This window comes from Pelobates fuscus, chromosome 2 (genome assembly GCF_036172605.1).
Source record: "Pelobates fuscus isolate aPelFus1 chromosome 2, aPelFus1.pri, whole genome shotgun sequence".
Classification (NCBI taxonomy): Eukaryota; Metazoa; Chordata; class Amphibia; order Anura; family Pelobatidae; genus Pelobates; species Pelobates fuscus.
This window is the reverse complement of record NC_086318.1, coordinates 7098424-7121395: the sequence shown is the minus strand read 5'-3', so window position 1 is coordinate 7121395 and position 22972 is coordinate 7098424. Positions and strand designations below refer to the sequence as shown.

The following is a 22972-nucleotide window of genomic DNA, read 5'->3' as shown; positions in this document are numbered from 1 at the left end:
GTGTGTTCCTCACTGATGTTACTGTTTGCTGGGCAAAAGTGTGTTTTACATGACCATTCTGCCGGCCTTGCAGAAATTAGTGATTTAGAATGTCAACTTAGTAAACAAAATGTTTTTGCTGCTACAAAGTATGGGCTGGAAAACAATTGTGGAGGTTTGTGTGCAACAAAGATGGAGGTGTTTAATATTAATGAAAGAAATTGTGCTGTATTCCTGCAAAAATGTCTCTACAGAGCACATGGTGGATGCACAGGGACTTGTACTACATCAGGCCTGTCCAACCTGCGGCCCCCCAGAGGTTGCTGAACTACAACTCCCATGATTCTTTCAATGAAACAGATAGCCAGGGAATCATAGGAGTTGTAGTTCAGCAACATCTGGGGGGCCGCAGGTTGGACAGCCCTGTACTACATGAAACTAAAATGTACGGAGGTTACTGCACTGAGCAAACAACTGGAATAGGAGGCATTTTAACAATCTAATATGTGAATCTATTTTGATTTTATTTTCATTACATGAGTGGTGTAGAAACCGATGAAAAAACAAACCACATATACAATATCTGTGTGTGCACATTAGAGGGAAGGAGGACAGTAAAAGGCTCCAGCCATAATTGCACTGCTTATTGAACAAAACCTTTTTGACATGACGGCTTTTGACAAATTTACTGTTGCCAAGAGATGACTGAGTTTAAATGATCTTGGATTCTTACCCATTCAATAAACCACGGCAAATTGTCAACGACAAAGTTAATGAACGATGAGCATTTTCCAGACATGTATACGGCTCCTTCCTTGAATTTTACCCAAAGCAGCTCAAGGTGCGGCCCCAACACTTCAACTGCTTGAGAGTAATACAGAGGGACGTGTGCCTCTAACCAGCTGCAAAGTAAAAGAAAGGCATGTCACCCATGGGCTTCCTGCTACAGACACATCATCTCATGCCCGTTGCCACTCACCTATGGCCTTGCTGGCATACATGTGACGTTTTGCTCCACGCCAGCTGGATAACAGGCAGGAGGCGAGACTGGTGGAGCAGTTTTGCCGATGAAGATGCTGGAATAACATGAAGATCAGAAACGGGTTATGTGTGTATAGTAAACTGGTAACCATTAATAGGCAAAAATAATAAACTTTCTGTGCCAGGGACATACCAGTAACCCTGCATGGCTGTGGATGTTCCCACCATTCCCAATAAGAGGGGGTATGCCCCCTTTAAATGGAAAGAATAAGTCAGAAGGAAGACAGGAAGATTCTTATTAAAAATAATAAGACGTTATGTTTTCTACAGAGTAAAAAGGCCAAAGCTTACCTTCAAAGCTTCCGTGTGTCCTAATATCATGGATCATAAAACCCGATATAAATACAAGTGCTACAAGGAAGATTCGAAACCAAGGAATTCCACGACCCTTCATCTTCTGTGTGAGAGCCTAGAACACAGGGAGAAGACACTGCTGTCACATTGAGTAAAACTCTTCACCTTCTCGGAACATTAAATGCCGAAAGAGACCATGATTTTAAAAAGCAAAAAAAAAGCGCAGAACGATTGCATGGCAACGTAGACAAATTATAAAAGGTGGGCATGAGGGCGGAGAGTTAACTCAGCTTTTCTAAAGATTGGAACATTCGTCATCTCATAGCATGCCCAGACCACAGGGGGAGAAATCTATTTCACAAAATCCCAGCAGTCCATGACCCCGAGCTTCTCAAACCACGAGACTATAACTCACTACTTGAACAGGCTATCGAGATTCTAGTGTCTCTCTCACACAAGCTCTTACCTGGCAAGTTTCTTCACAAGTTTCAATATCTCTCACATTGTGACCTTTTGCAGAAAATTCTCCATTTGTAACGTTAAAGGACTGAACAGTCTCTTGCAGAGATTTTCGCATCTATAGGATAAAATAAAACACAAACACTGGATGGAAAATAGAAACTTCCTGCAAGGCATAGATAAACCAGTGGTGGATAGTAAAAGACCATACAGTGGGAGTATGAGAAGAAAAATAAATAATTTGCCGTCCTGGAAGGTCCAAAAGCAATCAAACAGGATGAGTGGCACAGCAGGGAGAAGGGATACTGCGTAATGACCGGTCTGCTCTGTAATTACCCAGAATCCCAGGCAGGTAAAGGGATACAGCGTAACGACCGGTCTGCTCTGTAATTACCCAGTATCCCAGGCCGGTAAAGTGATACAGTGTAACGACCGGTCTGCTCCGTAATTACCCAGTATCCCAGGCAGGTAAAGGGATACAGCGTAACGCCCGGTCTGCTCCGTAATTACCCAGTATCCCAGGCAGGTAAAGTGATACAGCGTAACGACCGGTCTGCTCTGTAATTACCCAGTATCCCAGGCAGGTAAAGTGATACAGCGTAACGACCGGTCTGCTCTGTAATTACCCAGTATCCCAGGCCGGTAAAGTGATACAGTGTAACGACCGGTCTGCTCCGTAATTACCCAGTATCCCAGGCAGGTAAAGGGATACAGCGTAACGCCCGGTCTGCTCCGTAATTACCCAGTATCCCAGGCAGGTAAAGTGATACAGCGTAACGACCGGTCTGCTCCGTAATTACCCAGTATCCCAGGCAGGTAAAGGGATACAGCGCAACGCCCGGTCTGCTCCATTATTACCTAGAATCCCAGGGATACTGTGCAACGACCGGTCTGCTCCATTATTACCCAGAATCCCAGGGATACTGTGCAACGACCGGTCTGCTCCATTATTACCCAGAATCCCAGGGATACTGTGCAACGACCGGTCTGCTCCATTATTACCCAGAATCCCAGGGATTCACTGTGTGAATTTACTTCTGCGCATATGCAATTTAATCATCTCAGATTTGGACAGGAACAGATAGACATTTAAACATATTTGTTTATTTAAAATAATCTATATCACAGGCAGGTAAAGGGATACAGCGTAAAGTACCGAAATACAATCTGTACACTTTATGTGAATTTTAAAGCATTTATAAGTCTTAATACATTCTAGACATATGAAAACCCCAGAACAGGCATTAAATGTTATCCACTCACTGTTTTTGAGGACGTGTCCCAGGTATCAACAAGATGTTGTAAAAGGAGACTGAAATATAAGATGTGACATGTTACAATATTACAATATTACTGAAAGCCCACCCAGTCGGCGCCGTTATTACCAAGAAACTAAAACAGGTTACAAAGATACCAGTAACAGCAATAACACACAAGCCATTATACGCAGCACCTAAGGCTGCACACGTTCTAGTGACCAGTGTTAAAAACACACAAACCAATCACATTACTAGACTTGAGGACACAATATCTATAGAAACACAGCTTAATGACATCCGAGCTAAGAACCACAGGACTGACCAGTTACAGATACACAGAGAAAGAAAATCTGTGAGCAGTCCGTATACCGAGTACTGGTAAACAGGCACAATAGCCCAGCTGTGCAAGAATTAGCTATAGCTACAGCATAAACCTACACAATCATTACTATATTATACTATGACTATAACCATAACCATACACAGTCATTACTATACTATAACCATACAGTGATTACTGTACTATTACTCTAACCAGTCATTACTGTACTATTACTCTAACCAGTCATTACTGTACTATTACTCTAACCAGTCATTACTGTACTATCACTAGAACCATACAGACATTACTATACTATCACTATTACTCTAACCAGTCATTACTGTACTATTACTCTAACCAGTCATTACTGTACTATCACTATAACCATACAGACATTACTATACTATCACTATAACCATACAGACATTACTGTACTATCACTAGAACCATACAGACATTACTGTACTATCACTAGAACCATACAGACATTACTGTACTATCACTAGAACCAGTCATTACTATACTATCACTATAACCATACAGTCATTACTGTACTATCACTAGAACCAGTCATTACTATACTATCACTATAACCATACAGTCATTACTGTACTATCACTATAACCATACAGTCATTACTGTACTATCACTATAACCATACAGTCATTACTATACTATCACTATAACCAGTCATTACTGTACTATCACTATAACTATACAGACATTACTATACTATCACTATAACCATACAGACATTACTATACTATCACTATAACCATACAGACATTACTATACTATCACTATAACCAGTCATTACTGTACTATCACTATAACCAGTCATTACTGTACTATCACTATAACCAGTCATTACTGTACTATCACTATAACCAGTCATTACTGTACTATCACTAGAACCATACAGTCATTACTATACTATCACTATAACCATACAGACATTACTATACTATCACTATAACCATACAGTCATTACTGTACTATCACTAGAACCAGTCATTACTGTACTATCACTAGAACCATACAGTCATTACTGTACTATCACTATAACCATACAGTCATTACTATACTATCACTATAACCATACAGTCATTACTGTACTATCACTATAACCATACAGACATTACTATACTATCACTATAACCATACAGACATTACTATACTATCACTATAACCATACAGTCATTACTGTACTATCACTATAACTATACAGACATTACTATACTATCACTATAACCATACAGACATTACTATACTATCACTATAACCATACAGTCATTACTGTACTATCACTAGAACCAGTCATTACTGTACTATCACTAGAACCATACAGTCATTACTGTACTATCACTATAACCATACAGTCATTACTATACTATCACTATAACCATACAGTCATTACTGTACTATCACTATAACCATACAGACATTACTATACTATCACTATAACCATACAGACATTACTATACTATCACTATAACCATACAGTCATTACTGTACTATCACTATAACCATACAGACATTACTATACTATCACTATAACCATACAGACATTACTATACTATCACTATAACCATACAGTCATTACTGTACTATCACTATAACTATACAGACATTACTATACTATCACTATAACCATACAGACATTACTATACTATCACTATAACCAGTCATTACTGTACTATCACTATAACCAGTCATTACTGTACTATCACTATAACCAGTCATTACTGTACTATCACTATAACCATACAGACATTACTATACTATCACTATAACCATACAGACATTACTGTACTATCACTATAACCATACAGACATTACTATACTATCACTATAACCATACAGACATTACTATACTATCACTAGAACCATACAGTCATTACTATACCATCACTATAACCATACAGACATTACTGTACTATCACTAGAACCAGTCATTACTGTACTATCACTAGAACCATACAGACATTACTATACTATCACTATAACCAGTCATTACTATACTATAACCATACAGTCATTACTATACTCTCACTATAACCATACAGTCATTACTGTACTCTCACTATAACCATACAGTCATTACTGTACTCTCACTATAACCATACAGTCATTACTGTACTCTCACTATAACCATACAGTCATTACTGTACTCTCACTATAACCATACAGTCATTACTGTACTCTCACTATAACCATACAGTCATTACTGTACTCTCACTATAACCATACAGTCATTACTGTACTCTCACTATAACCATACAGTCATTACTGTACTCTCACTAGAACCATACAGTCATTACTGTACTCTCACTAGAACCATACAGTCATTACTGTACTCTCACTAGAACCATACAGTCATTACTGTACTATCACTAGAACCATACAGACATTACTATACTATCACTATAACCAGTCATTACTATACTATCACTATAACCAGTCATTACTATACTATAACCATACAGTCATTACTATACTATAACCATACAGTCATTACTATACTATAACCATACAGACATTACTGTACTATCACTAGAACCAGTCATTACTGTACTATCACTAGAACCAGTCATTACTGTACTATCACTAGAACCAGTCATTACTGTACTATCACTAGAACCAGTCATTACTGTACTATCACTAGAACCAGTCATTACTGTACTATCACTAGAACCAGTCATTACTGTACTATCACTAGAACCAGTCATTACTGTACTATCACTAGAACCAGTCATTACTGTACTATCACTAGAACAAGTCATTACTGTACTATCACTAGAACAAGTCATTACTGTACTATCACTAGAACCAGTCATTACTGTACTATCACTAGAACCAGTCATTACTGTACTATCACTAGAACCATACAGACATTACTATACTATCACTATAACCAGTCATTACTATACTATAACCATACAGTCATTACTATACTATAACCATACAGACATTACTGTACTATCACTATAACCATACAGACATTACTGTACTATCACTATAACCATACAGTCATTACTATACTATCACTAGAACCAGTCATTACTGTACTATCACTAGAACCAGTCATTACTGTACTATCACTAGAACCAGTCATTACTGTACTATCACTAGAACCAGTCATTACTGTACTATCACTAGAACCAGTCATTACTGTACTATCACTAGAACCAGTCATTACTGTACTATCACTAGAACCAGTCATTACTGTACTATCACTAGAACCAGTCATTACTGTACTATCACTAGAACCATACAGTCATTACTATACTATCACTATAACCATACAGTCATTACTATACTATCACTATAACCATACAGTCATTACTATACTATCACTATAACCATACAGACATTACTGTACTATCACTATAACCATACAGACATTACTATACTATCACTATAACCATACAGTCATTACTATAACCATACAGTCATTACTATAACCATACAGTCATTACTATAACCATACAGTCATTACTGTACTATCACTATAACCATACAGTCATTACTATACTATCACTATAACCATACAGTCATTACTATACTATCACTATAACCATACAGTCATTACTATACTATCACTATAACCATAGACATTACTATACTATCACTATAACCATAGACATTACTATACTATCACTATAACATACAGTCATTACTATACTATCACTATAACCATACAGACATTACTGTACTATCACTATAACCATACAGACATTACTATACTATCACTATAACATACAGTCATTACTATACTATCACTATAACCATACAGACATTACTGTACTATCACTATAACCATACAGTCATTACTATACTATCACTATAACCATACAGTCATTACTATACTATCACTATAACCATACAGACATTACTGTACTATCACTATAACCATACAGACATTACTATACTATCACTATAACCATACAGTCATTACTATACTATCACTATAACCATACAGACATTACTGTACTATCACTAGAACCATACAGACATTACTATACTATCACTATAACCATACAGTCATTACTATACTATCACTATAACCATACAGTCATTACTATACCATAACCATACAGTCATTACTATACTATCACTATAACCATACAGTCATTACTATACTATCACTATAACCATACAGACATTACTGTACTATCACTAGAACCAGTCATTACTGTACTATCACTATAACCATACAGACATTACTGTACTATCACTAGAACCATACAGACATTACTGTACTATCACTATAACTACTATCACTATAACCAGGCATTACTGTACCATAACCATACAGTAATTTTATTACATATTGAATGGACTGATCACCATTAAAGGATGCATTTATTATTTACACAGGATGGAGGAATGTAACTCATTGACCGACTGCCTCCAGGTAACTTACTAGGACTGCGGTAAGTGCTTGGCATATAACTGGCGCCACACATTGAAGCTCAGTGCATCAAGGTTTAGACACTCACTGAGACTCCGCAGCAGCTGGAAAGAAAATGAGAAAATAAACCAACCATGTAGATCTCATAACATAGCATTGCTAGGAACACCAAGATATCACATAACGTAGCACTGCTAGGAACCCCACAATATCACATAACGTAGCACTGCTAGGAACCCCACAATATCACATAACGTAGCACTGCTAGGAACCCCACAATATCACATAACGTAGCACTGCTAGGAACCCCACAATATCACATAACGTAGCACTGCTAGGAACCCCACAATCTCACATAACGTAGCATTGCTAGGAACCTCACAATATCACATAACGTAGCACTGCTAGGAACCCCACAATCTCACATAACGTAGCACTGCTAGGAACCCCACAATATCACATAACGTAGCACTGCTAGGAACCCCACTCTCACATAACGTAGCACTGCTAGGAACCCCACAATATCACATAACGTAGCACTGCTAGGAACCCCACAATATCACATAACGTAGCACTGCAAGGACCCCCACAATATCACATAACGTAGCACTGCTAGGACCCCCACAATCTCACAAAGTAGCACTGCTAGGAACCCCACAATATCACATAACGTAGCACTGCTAGGAACCCCACAATATCACATAACGTAGCACTGCTAGGAACCCCACAATCTCACATAACGTAGCATTGCTAGGAACCTCACAATATCACATAACGTAGCACTGCTAGGAACCCCACAATATCACAACGTAGTCCTGCTAGGAACCCCACAATATCACAACGTAGCACTGCTAGGAACCCCACAATCTCACAACGTAGTACCACTAGGAACCCCACAATATCTCATAACATAATGGAAAACAGGTCAGACTAAATGGGTCGGTTCATCTTTCCAATAAGCTTAAACCAGTTGATTGTAAGTGGAGGGTACATAATAGAGTGTACATAATAGAGAGTACAATCTTCCTGTATAAAGCCGTGTATACCATCCCCCTGTTAACCACAACACCCTATACCACGCATTGAGCCTGTAATCCATTACACTGAAACAGTTGAAACCAACTTCCTTCACTCCACTAAAACATCAAGTCAACATTCTGGAATGTCTAGTGCTGTGCCCACACCTCTTTCTTCATGTCTGTTGGACAGTTTGGGGTGGCTCTAGAAAGGAATGACGGGAAGTAAGTATGAAGAGTGCTCTCTGGTGTGGCGCCAAATGCCAGGACTTTCAGTCTCGGGTACAAGTCTCGCAGCTGTGACTGTTGGCTGCAAAAAATACAAACCGTAAAATGGATACAGTCTATTAAAATGAAATAAAAGTTAGTGGTATTCAGTGACAATATAAAGTATGTGTGTGATACAGGGAGGGATGGATAATATAAACAGGGACTGTACCTGTGTGTGATACAGGGAGAGACGGATAATATAAACAGGGACTGTACATGTGTGTGTGATACAGGGAGAGATGGATAATATAAACAGGGACTGTACCTGTGTGTGTGATACAGGGAGAGACAGATAATATAAACAGGGACTGTACCTGTGTGTGTGATACAGGGAGAGACGGATAATATAAACAGGGACTGTACCTGTGTGTGTGATACAGGGAGAGACAGATAATATAAACAGGGACTGTACCTGTGTGTGTGATACAGGGAGAGACGGATAATATAAACAGGGACTGTACCTGTGTGTGTGATACAGGGAGAGACAGATAATATAAACAGGGACTGTACCTGTGTGTGTGATACAGGGAGAGACGGATAATATAAACAGGGACTGTACCTGTGTGTGTGATACAGGGAGAGACGGATAATATAAACAGGGACTGTACCTGTGTGTGTGATACAGGGAGAGACGGATAACATAAACAGGGACTGTACCTGTGTGTGTGATACAGGGAGAGACGGATAATATAAACAGGGACTGTACCTGTGTGTGTGATACAGGGAGAGACGGATAATATAAACAGGGACTGTACCTGTGTGTGTGATACAGGGAGAGACAGATAATATAAACAGGGACTGTACCTGTGTGTGTGATACAGGGAGAGACGGATAATATAAACAGGGACTGTACCTGTGTGTGTGATACAGGGAGAGACAGATAATATAAACAGGGACTGTACCTGTGTGTGTGATACAGGGAGAGACGGATAACATAAACAGGGACTGTACCTGTGTGTGTGATACAGGGAGAGACGGATAATATAAACAGGGACTGTACCTGTGTGTGTGATACAGGGAGAGACAGATAATATAAACAGGGACTGTACCTGTGTGTGTGATACAGGGAGAGACGGATAATATAAACAGGGACTGTACCTGTGTGTGTGATACAGGGAGAGACAGATAATATAAACAGGGACTGTACCTGTGTGTGTGATACAGGGAGAGACAGATAATATAAACAGGGACTGTACCTGTGTGTGTGATACAGGGAGAGACAGATAATATAAACAGGGACTGTACCTGTGTGTGTGATACAGGGAGAGACGGATAATATAAACAGGGACTGTACCTGTGTGTGTGATACAGGGAGAGACGGATAATATAAACAGGGACTGTACCTGTGTGTGTGATACAGGGAGAGACAGATAATATAAACAGGGACTGTACCTGTGTGTGTGATACAGGGAGAGACAGATAATATAAACAGGGACTGTACCTGTGTGTGTGATACAGGGAGAGACAGATAATATAAACAGGGACTGTACCTGTGTGTGTGATACAGGGAGAGACAGATAATATAAACAGGGACTGTACCTGTGTGTGATACAGGGAGAGACGGATAATATAAACAGGGACTGTACCTGTGTGTGTGATACAGGGAGAGACAGATAATATAAACAGGGACTGTACCTGTGTGTGTGATACAGGGAGAGACGGATAATATAAACAGGGACTGTACCTGTGTGTGATACAGGGAGAGACGGATAATATAAACAGGGACTGTACCTGTGTGTGTGATACAGGGAGAGATGGATAATATAAACAGGGACTGTACCTGTGTGTGTGATACAGGGAGAGACGGATAATATAAACAGGGACTGTACCTGTGTGTGTGATACAGGGAGGGATGGATAATATAAACAGGGACTGTACCTGTGTGTGTGATACAGGGAGGGATGGATAATATAAACAGGGACTGTACCTGTGTGTGTGATACAGGGAGAGAGAGATAATATAAACAGGGACTGTACCTGTGTGTGTGATACAGGGAGATACAGATAATATAAACAGGGACTGTACCTGTGTGTGTGATACAGGGAGAGACGGATAATATAAACAGGGACTGTACCTGTGTGTGTGATACAGGGAGAGATGGATAATATAAACAGGGACTGTACCTGTGTGTGTGATACAGGGAGAGACGGATAATATAAACAGGGACTGTACCTGTGTGTGTGATACAGGGAGAGACGGATAATATAAACAGGGACTGTACCTGTGTGTGTGATACAGGGAGAGACAGATAATATAAACAGGGACTGTACCTGTGTGTGTGATACAGGGAGAGACAGATAATATAAACAGGGACTGTACCTGTGTGTGTGATACAGGGAGAGACGGATAATATAAACAGGGACTGTACCTGTGTGTGTGATACAGAGAGAGACGGATAATATAAACAGGGACTGTACCTGTGTGTGTGATACAGAGAGACGGATAATATAAACAGGGACTGTACCTGTGTGTGTGATACAGGGAGAGACGGATAATATAAACAGGGACTGTACCTGTGTGTGTGATACAGGGAGAGACGGATAATATAAACAGGGACTGTACCTGTGTGTGTGATACAGGGAGAGACGGATAATATAAACAGGGACTGTACCTGTGTGTGTGATACAGGGAGAGACGGATAATATAAACAGGGACTGTACCTGTGTGTGTGATACAGGGAGAGACGGATAATATAAACAGGGACTGTACCTGTGTGTGTGATACAGAGAGAGACGGATAACATAAACAGGGACTGTACCTGTGTGTGTGATACAGGGAGAGACAGATAATATAAACAGGGACTGTACCTGTGTGTGTGATACAGGGAGAGACGGATAATATAAACAGGGACTGTACCTGTGTGTGTGATACAGGGAGAGACGGATAATATAAACAGGGACTGTACCTGTGTGTGATACAGGGAGAGACGGATAATATAAACAGGGACTGTACCTGTGTGTGTGATACAGGGAGAGACAGATAATATAAACAGGGACTGTACCTGTGTGTGTGATACAGGGAGAGACAGATAATATAAACAGGGACTGTACCTGTGTGTGTGATACAGGGAGAGACGGATAATATAAACAGGGACTGTACCTGTGTGTGTGATACAGGGAGAGACGGATAATATAAACAGGGACTGTACCTGTGTGTGTGATACAGGGAGAGACGGATAATATAAACAGGGACAGTACCTGTGTGTGTGATACAGAGAGAGACGGATAATATAAACAGGGACAGATAATATAAACAGGGACTGTACCTGTGTGTGTGATACAGAGAGAGACGGATAATATAAACAGGGACTGTACCTGTGTGTGTGATACAGGGAGAGACGGATAATATAAACAGGGACTGTACCTGTGTGTGATACAGGGAGAGACGGATAATATAAACAGGGACTGTACCTGTGTGTGTGATACAGGGAGAGACAGATAATATAAACAGGGACTGTACCTGTGTGTGTGATACAGGGAGAGACTGATAATATAAACAGGGACTGTACCTGTGTGTGTGATACAGGGAGAGACAGATAATATAAACAGGGACTGTACCTGTGTGTGTGATACAGGGAGAGACGGATAATATAAACAGGGACTGTACCTGTGTGTGTGATACAGGGAGAGATGGATAATATAAACAGGGACTGTACCTGTGTGTGTGATACAGGGAGAGACGGATAATATAAACAGGGACTGTACCTGTGTGTGTGATACAGGGAGAGACGGATAATATAAACAGGGACTGTACCTGTGTGTGTGATACAGGGAGAGACGGATAATATAAACAGGGACTGTACCTGTGTGTGTGATACAGGGAGAGACGGATAATATAAACAGGGACTGTACCTGTGTTTGTGATACAGGGAGAGACGGATAATATAAACAGGGACTGTACCTGTGTGTGTGATACAGGGAGAGACGGATAATATAAACAGGGACTGTACCTGTGTGTGTGATACAGGGAGAGACGGATAATATAAACAGGGACTGTACCTGTGTGTGTGATACAGGGAGAGACGGATAATATAAACAGGGACTGTACCTGTGTGTGTGATACAGGGAGGGATGGATAATATAAACAGGGACTGTACCTGTGTGTGTGATACAGGGAGAGACAGATAATATAAACAGGGACTGTACCTGTGTGTGTGATACAGGGAGAGACAGATACCTGTGTGTGTGATACAGGGAGGGATGGATAATATAAACAGGGACTGTACCTGTGTGTGTGTGATACAGGGAGAGATGGATAATATAAACAGGGACTGTACCTGTGTGTGTGATACAGGGAGAGACCGATAATATAAACAGGGACTGTACCTGTGTATGTGATACAGGGAGGGATGGATAATATAAACAGGGACTGTACCTGTGTGTGTGATACAGGGAGAGACAGATAATATAAACAGGGACTGTACCTGTGTGTGTGATACAGGGAGGGATGGATAATATAAACAGGGACTGTACCTGTGTGTGTGTGATACAGGGAGAGATGGATAATATAAACAGGGACTGTACCTGTGTGTGTGATACAGGGAGAGACGGATAATATAAACAGGGACTGTACCTGTGTGTGTGATACAGGGAGAGACGGATAATATAAACAGGGACTGTACCTGTGTGTGTGATACAGGGAGGGATGGATAATATAAACAGGGACTGTACCTGTGTGTGTGATACAGGGAGGGATGGATAATATAAACAGGGACTGTACCTGTGTGTGTGTGATACAGGGAGAGATGGATAATATAAACAGGGACTGTACCTGTGTGTGTGATACAGGGAGAGACGGATAATATAAACAGGGACTGTACCTGTGTGTGTGATACAGGGAGAGACGGATAATATAAACAGGGACTGTACCTGTGTGTGTGATACAGGGAGAGACAGATAATATAAACAGGGACTGTACCTGTGTGTGTGATACAGGGAGAGACGGATAATATAAACAGGGACTGTACCTGTGTGTGTGATACAGGGAGAGACCGATAATATAAACAGGGACTGTACCTGTGTGTGTGATACAGGGAGAGACAGATAATATAAACAGGGACTGTACCTGTGTGTGTGATACAGGGAGAGACGGATAATATAAACAGGGACTGTACCTGTGTGTGTGATACAGGGAGAGACGGATAATATAAACAGGGACTGTACCTGTGTGTGTGATACAGGGAGAGACGGATAATATAAACAGGGAATGTACCTGTGTGTGTGATACAGGGAGAGACGGATAATATAAACAGGGACTGTACCTGTGTGTGTGATACAGGGAGAGACGGATAATATAAACAGGGACTGTACCTGTGTGTGTGATACAGGGAGAGACAGATAATATAAACAGGGACTGTACCTGTGTGTGTGATACAGGGAGAGACAGATAATATAAACAGGGACTGTACCTGTGTGTGTGATACAGGGAGAGATGGATAATATAAACAGGGACTGTACCTGTGTGTGTGATACAGGGAGAGACGGATAATATAAACAGGGACTGTACCTGTGTGTGTGATACAGGGAGAGACAGATAATATAAACAGGGACTGTACCTGTGTGTGTGATACAGGGAGAGATGGATAATATAAACAGGGACTGTACCTGTGTGTGTGATACAGGGAGAGACGGATAATATAAACAGGGACTGTACCTGTGTGTGTGATACAGGGAGAGACAGATAATATAAACAGGGACTGTACCTGTGTGTGTGATACAGGGAGAGACGGATAATATAAACAGGGACTGTACCTGTGTGTGTGATACAGGGAGAGACGGATAATATAAACAGGGACTGTACCTGTGTGTGTGATACAGGGAGAGACAGATAATATAAACAGGGACTGTACCTGTGTGTGTGATACAGGGAGAGACGGATAATATAAACAGGGACTGTACCTGTGTGTGTGATACAGGGAGAGACAGATAATATAAACAGGGACTGTACCTGTGTGTGTGATACAGGGAGAGACGGATAATATAAACAGGGACTGTACCTGTGTGTGTGATACAGGGAGAGACGGATAATATAAACAGGGACTGTACCTGTGTGTGTGATACAGGGAGAGACAGATAATATAAACAGGGACTGTACCTGTGTGTGTGATACAGGGAGAGACGGATAATATAAACAGGGACTGTACCTGTGTGTGTGATACAGGGAGAGACAGATAATATAAACAGGGACTGTACCTGTGTGTGTGATACAGGGAGAGACGGATAATATAAACAGGGACTGTACCTGTGTGTGTGATACAGGGAGAGACAGATAATATAAACAGGGACTGTACCTGTGTGTGTGATACAGGGAGAGATGGATAATATAAACAGGGACTGTACCTGTGTGTGTGATACAGGGAGAGACGGATAATATAAACAGGGACTGTACCTGTGTGTGTGATACAGGGAGAGACGGATAATATAAACAGGGACTGTACCTGTGTGTGTGATACAGGGAGAGACGGATAATATAAACAGGGACTGTACCTGTGTGTGTGATACAGGGAGAGACGGATAATATAAACAGGGACTGTACCTGTGTGTGTGATACAGGGAGAGACGGATAATATAAACAGGGACTGTACCTGTGTGTGTGATACAGGGAGAGACGGATAATATAAACAGGGACTGTACCTGTGTGTGTGATACAGGGAGAGACGGATAATATAAACAGGGACTGTACCTGTGTGTGTGATACAGGGAGAGACGGATAATATAAACAGGGACTGTACCTGTGTGTGTGATACAGGGAGAGACGGATAATATAAACAGGGACTGTACCTGTGTGTGTGATACAGGGAGAGACGGATAATATAAACAGGGACTGTACCTGTGTGTGTGATACAGGGAGAGACGGATAATATAAACAGGGACTGTACCTGTGTGTGTGATACAGGGAGAGACGGATAATATAAACAGGGACTGTACCTGTGTGTGTGATACAGGGAGAGACGGATAATATAAACAGGGACTGTACCTGTGTGTGTGATACAGGGAGAGACGGATAATATAAACAGGGACTGTACCTGTGTGTGTGATACAGGGAGAGACGGATAATATAAACAGGGACTGTACCTGTGTGTGTGATACAGGGAGAGACGGATAATATAAACAGGGACTGTACCTGTGTGTGTGATACAGGGAGAGACGGATAATATAAACAGGGACTGTACCTGTGTGTGTGATACAGGGAGAGACGGATAATATAAACAGGGACTGTACCTGTGTGTGTGATACAGGGAGAGACGGATAATATAAACAGGGACTGTACCTGTGTGTGTGATACAGGGAGAGACGGATAATATAAACAGGGACTGTACCTGTGTGTGTGATACAGGGAGAGACGGATAATATAAACAGGGACTGTACCTGTGTGTGTGATACAGGGAGAGACGGATAATATAAACAGGGACTGTACCTGTGTGTGTGATACAGGGAGAGACGGATAATATAAACAGGGACTGTACCTGTGTGTGTGATACAGGGAGAGACGGATAATATAAACAGGGACTGTACCTGTGTGTGTGATACAGGGAGAGACGGATAATATAAACAGGGACTGTACCTGTGTGTGTGATACAGGGAGAGACGGATAATATAAACAGGGACTGTACCTGTGTGTGTGATACAGGGAGAGACGGATAATATAAACAGGGACTGTACCTGTGTGTGTGATACAGGGAGAGACGGATAATATAAACAGGGACTGTACCTGTGTGTGTGATACAGGGAGAGACGGATAATATAAACAGGGACTGTACCTGTGTGTGTGATACAGGGAGAGACGGATAATATAAACAGGGACTGTACCTGTGTGTGTGATACAGGGAGAGACGGATAATATAAACAGGGACTGTACCTGTGTGTGTGATACAGGGAGAGACAGATAATATAAACAGGGACTGTACCTGTGTGTGTGATACAGGGAGAGACGGATAATATAAACAGGGACTGTACCTGTGTGTGTGATACAGGGAGAGACGGATAATATAAACAGGGACTGTACCTGTGTGTGTGATACAGGGAGAGACAGATAATATAAACAGGGACTGTACCTGTGTGTGTGATACAGGGAGAGACGGATAATATAAACAGGGACTGTACCTGTGTGTGTGATACAGGGAGAGACGGATAATATAAACAGGGACTGTACCTGTGTGTGTGATACAGGGAGAGACGGATAATATAAACAGGGACTGTACCTGTGTGTGTGATACAGGGAGAGACAGATAATATAAACAGGGACTGTACCTGTGTGTGTGATACAGGGAGAGACGGATAATATAAACAGGGACTGTACCTGTGTGTGTGATACAGGGAGAGACAGATAATATAAACAGGGACTGTACCTGTGTGTGTGATACAGGGAGAGACGGATAATATAAACAGGGACTGTACCTGTGTGTGTGATACAGGGAGAGACGGATAATATAAACAGGGACTGTACCTGTGTGTGTGATACAGGGAGAGACGGATAATATAAACAGGGACTGTACCTGTGTGTGTGATACAGGGAGAGACGGATAATATAAACAGGGACTGTACCTGTGTGTGTGATACAGGGAGAGACGGATAATATAAACAGGGACTGTACCTGTGTGTGTGATACAGGGAGAGACAGATAATATAAACAGGGACTGTACCTGTGTGTGTGATACAGGGAGAGACGGATAATATAAACAGGGACTGTACCTGTGTGTGTGATACAGGGAGAGACGGATAATATAAACAGGGACTGTACCTGTGTGTGTGATACAGGGAGAGACGGATAATATAAACAGGGACTGTACCTGTGTGTGTGATACAGGGAGAGACAGATAATATAAACAGGGACTGTACCTGTGTGTGTGATACAGGGAGAGACGGATAATATAAACAGGGACTGTACCTGTGTGTGTGATACAGGGAGAGACGGATAATATAAACAGGGACTGTACCTGTGTGTGTGATACAGGGAGAGACAGATAATATAAACAGGGACTGTACCTGTGTGTGTGATACAGGGAGAGATGGATAATATAAACAGGGACTGTACCTGTGTGTGTGATACAGGGAGAGACGGATAATATAAACAGGGACTGTACCTGTGTGTGTGATACAGGGAGAGACGGATAATATAAACAGGGACTGTACCTGTGTGTGTGATACAGGGAGAGACAGATAATATAAACAGGGACTGTACCTGTGTGTGTGATACAGGGAGAGATGGATAATATAAACAGGGACTGTACCTGTGTGTGTGATACAGGGAGAGACGGATAATATAAACAGGGACTGTACCTGTGTGTGTGATACAGGGAGAGACGGATAATATAAACAGGGACTGTACCTGTGTGTGTGATACAGGGAGAGACGGATAATATAAACAGGGACTGTACCTGTGTGTGTGATACAGGGAGAGACGGATAATATAAACAGGGACTGTACCTGTGTGTGTGATACAGGGAGAGACGGATAATATAAACAGGGACTGTACCTGTGTGTGTGATACAGGGAGAGACGGATAATATAAACAGGGACTGTACCTGTGTGTGTGATACAGGGAGAGACGGATAATATAAACAGGGACTGTACCTGTGTGTGTGATACAGGGAGAGACGGATAATATAAACAGGGACTGTACCTGTGTGTGTGATACAGGGAGAGACGGATAATATAAACAGGGACTGTACCTGTGTGTGTGATACAGGGAGAGACGGATAATATAAACAGGGACTGTACCTGTGTGTGTGATACAGGGAGAGACAGATAATATAAACAGGGACTGTACCTGTGTGTGTGATACAGGGAGAGACGGATAATATAAACAGGGACTGTACCTGTGTGTGTGATACAGGGAGAGACGGATAATATAAACAGGGACTGTACCTGTGTGTGTGATACAGGGAGAGACGGATAATATAAACAGGGACTGTACCTGTGTGTGTGATACAGGGAGAGACGGATAATATAAACAGGGACTGTACCTGTGTGTGTGATACAGGGAGAGACAGATAATATAAACAGGGACTGTACCTGTGTGTGTGATACAGGGAGAGACGGATAATATAAACAGGGACTGTACCTGTGTGTGTGATACAGGGAGAGACGGATAATATAAACAGGGACTGTACCTGTGTGTGTGATACAGGGAGAGACGGATAATATAAACAGGGACTGTACCTGTGTGTGTGATACAGGGAGAGACGGATAATATAAACAGGGACTGTACCTGTGTGTGTGATACAGGGAGAGACGGATAATATAAACAGGGACTGTACCTGTGTGTGTGATACAGGGAGAGACAGATAATATAAACAGGGACTGTACCTGTGTGTGTGATACAGGGAGAGACGGATAATATAAACAGGGACTGTACCTGTGTGTGTGATACAGGGAGAGACGGATAATATAAACAGGGACTGTACCTGTGTGTGTGATACAGGGAGAGACGGATAATATAAACAGGGACTGTACCTGTGTGTGTGATACAGGGAGAGACGGATAATATAAACAGGGACTGTACCTGTGTGTGTGATACAGGGAGAGACGGATAATATAAACAGGGACTGTACCTGTGTGTGTGATACAGGGAGAGACAGATAATATAAACAGGGACTGTACCTGTGTGTGTGATACAGGGAGAGACGGATAATATAAACAGGGACTGTACCTGTGTGTGTGATACAGGGAGAGACGGATAATATAAACAGGGACTGTACCTGTGTGTGTGATACAGGGAGAGACGGATAATATAAACAGGGACTGTACCTGTGTGTGTGATACAGGGAGAGACAGATAATATAAACAGGGACTGTACCTGTGTGTGTGATACAGGGAGAGACGGATAATATAAACAGGGACTGTACCTGTGTGTGTGATACAGGGAGAGACGGATAATATAAACAGGGACTGTACCTGTGTGTGTGATACAGGGAGAGACGGATAATATAAACAGGGACTGTACCTGTGTGTGTGATACAGGGAGAGACGGATAATATAAACAGGGACTGTACCTGTGTGTGTGATACAGGGAGAGATGGATAATATAAACAGGGACTGTACCTGTGTGTGTGATACAGGGAGAGACGGATAATATAAACAGGGACTGTACCTGTGTGTGTGATACAGGGAGAGACAGATAATATAAACAGGGACTGTACCTGTGTGTGTGATACAGGGAGAGATGGATAATATAAACAGGGACTGTACCTGTGTGTGTGATACAGGGAGAGACGGATAATATAAACAGGGACTGTACCTGTGTGTGTGATACAGGGAGAGACGGATAATATAAACAGGGACTGTACCTGTGTGTGTGATACAGGGAGAGACAGGATAATATAAACAGGGACTGTACCTGTGTGTGTGATACAGGGAGAGACGGATAATATAAACAGGGACTGTACCTGTGTGTGTGATACAGGGAGAGACGGATAATATAAACAGGGACTGTACCTGTGTGTGTGATACAGGGAGAGACGGATAATATAAACAGGGACTGTACCTGTGTGTGTGATACAGGGAGAGACAGATAATATAAACAGGGACTGTACCTGTGTGTGTGATACAGGGAGAGACGGATAATATAAACAGGGACTGTACCTGTGTGTGTGATACAGGGAGAGACGGATAATATAAACAGGGACTGTACCTGTGTGTGTGATACAGGGAGAGACGGATAATATAAACAGGGACTGTACCTGTGTGTGTGATACAGGGAGAGACAGATAATATAAACAGGGACTGTACCTGTGTGTGTGATACAGGGAGAGACGGATAATATAAACAGGGACTGTACCTGTGTGTGTGATACAGGGAGAGACATAATATAAACAGGGACTGTACCTGTGTGTGTGATACAGGGAGAGACGGATAATATAAACAGGGACTGTACCTGTGTGTGTGATACAGGGAGAGACGGATAATATAAACAGGGACTGTACCTGTGTGTGTGATACAGGGAGAGACGGATAATATAAACAGGGACTGTACCTGTGTGTGTGATACAGGGAGAGACGGATAATATAAACAGGGACTGTACCTGTGTGTGTGATACAGGGAGAGATGGATAATATAAACAGGGACTGTACCTGTGTGTGTGATACAGGGAGAGACGGATAATATAAACAGGGACTGTACCTGTGTGTGTGATACAGGGAGAGACGGATAATATAAACAGGGACTGTACCTGTGTGTGTGATACAGGGAGAGACGGATAATATAAACAGGGACTGTACCTGTGTGTGTGATACAGGGAGAGACGGATAATATAAACAGGGACTGTACCTGTGTGTGTGATACAGGGAGAGACGGATAATATAAACAGGGACTGTACCTGTGTGTGTGATACAGGGAGAGATGGATAATATAAACAGGGACTGTACCTGTGTGTGTGATACAGGGAGAGACGGATAATATAAACAGGGACTGTACCTGTGTGTGTGATACAGGGAGAGACAGATAATATAAACAGGGACTGTACCTGTGTGTGTGATACAGGGAGAGACGGATAATATAAACAGGGACTGTACCTGTGTGTGTGATACAGGGAGAGACGGATAATATAAACAGGGACTGTACCTGTGTGTGTGATACAGGGAGAGACAGATAATATAAACAGGGACTGTACCTGTGTGTGTGATACAGGGAGAGACGGATAATATAAACAGGGACTGTACCTGTGTGTGTGATACAGGGAGAGACGGATAATATAAACAGGGACTGTACCTGTGTGTGTGATACAGGGAGAGACGGATAATATAAACAGGGACTGTACCTGTGTGTGTGATACAGGGAGAGACGGATAATATAAACAGGGACTGTACCTGTGTGTGTTGATACAGGGAGAGACGGATAATATAAACAGGGACTGTACCTGTGTGTGTGATACAGGGAGAGACGGATAATATAAACAGGGACTGTACCTGTGTGTGTGATACAGGGAGAGACAGATAATATAAACAGGGACTGTACCTGTGTGTGTGATACAGGGAGAGACGGATAATATAAACAGGGACTGTACCTGTGTGTGTGATACAGGGAGAGACTGATAATATAAACAGGGACTGTATCCTGTGTGTGTGATACAGGGAGAGACTGGATAATATAAACAGGGACTGTACCTGTGTGTGTGATACAGGGAGAGACGGATAATATAAACAGGGACTGTACCTGTGTGTGTGATACAGGGAGAGACGGATAATATAAACAGGGACTGTACCTGTGTGTGTGATACAGGGAGAGACGGATAATATAAACAGGGACTGTACCTGTGTGTGTGATACAGGGAGAGACGGATAATATAAACAGGGACTGTACCTGTGTGTGTGATACAGGGAGAGACGGATAATATAAACAGGGACTGTACCTGTGTGTGTGATACAGGGAGAGACTGATAATATAAACAGGGACTGTACCTGTGTGTGTGATACAGGGAGAGACGGATAATATAAACAGGGACTGTACCTGTGTGTGTGTGATACAGGGAGAGACGGATAATATAAACAGGGACTGTACCTGTGTGTGTGATACAGGGAGAGACGGATAATATAAACAGGGACTGTACCTGTGTGTGTGATACAGGGAGAGACGGATAATATAAACAGGGACTGTACCTGTGTGTGTGATACAGGGAGAGACGGATAATATAAACAGGGACTGTACCTGTGTGTGTGATACAGGGAGAGATGGATAATATAAACAGGGACTGTACCTGTGTGTGTGATACAGGGAGAGACGGATAATATAAACAGGGACTGTACCTGTGTGTGTGATACAGGAAAGAGACGGATAATATAAACAGGGACTGTACCTGTGTGTGTGATACAGGGAGAGACGGATAATATAAACAGGGACTGTACCTGTGTGTGTGATACAGGGAGAGACTGATAATATAAACAGGGACTGTACCTGTGTGTGTGATACAGGGAGAGATGGAT

The 22972-nt window shown here is 41.9% G+C and overlaps 1 protein-coding gene across 1 annotated transcript in view; it reads right to left on the bottom strand.

Moving 5' to 3' along the window:
• Positions 1 to 22972, bottom strand: part of LOC134585796 (transmembrane protein 214-A-like) — a 49333-nt gene that overhangs the window by 5472 nt on the left and 20889 nt on the right. The window contains exons 4-10 of the mRNA XM_063441266.1: positions 8953 to 9179; positions 7781 to 7872; positions 3037 to 3085; positions 1781 to 1891; positions 1312 to 1429; positions 959 to 1055; positions 713 to 881 (exon numbers count right to left, since the gene is read on the bottom strand). Coding sequence (XP_063297336.1) covers positions 713 to 881; positions 959 to 1055; positions 1312 to 1429; positions 1781 to 1891; positions 3037 to 3085; positions 7781 to 7872; positions 8953 to 9179 — 863 coding nt within the window. The remainder of the gene's footprint in view (positions 1 to 712; positions 882 to 958; positions 1056 to 1311; positions 1430 to 1780; positions 1892 to 3036; positions 3086 to 7780; positions 7873 to 8952; positions 9180 to 22972) is intronic.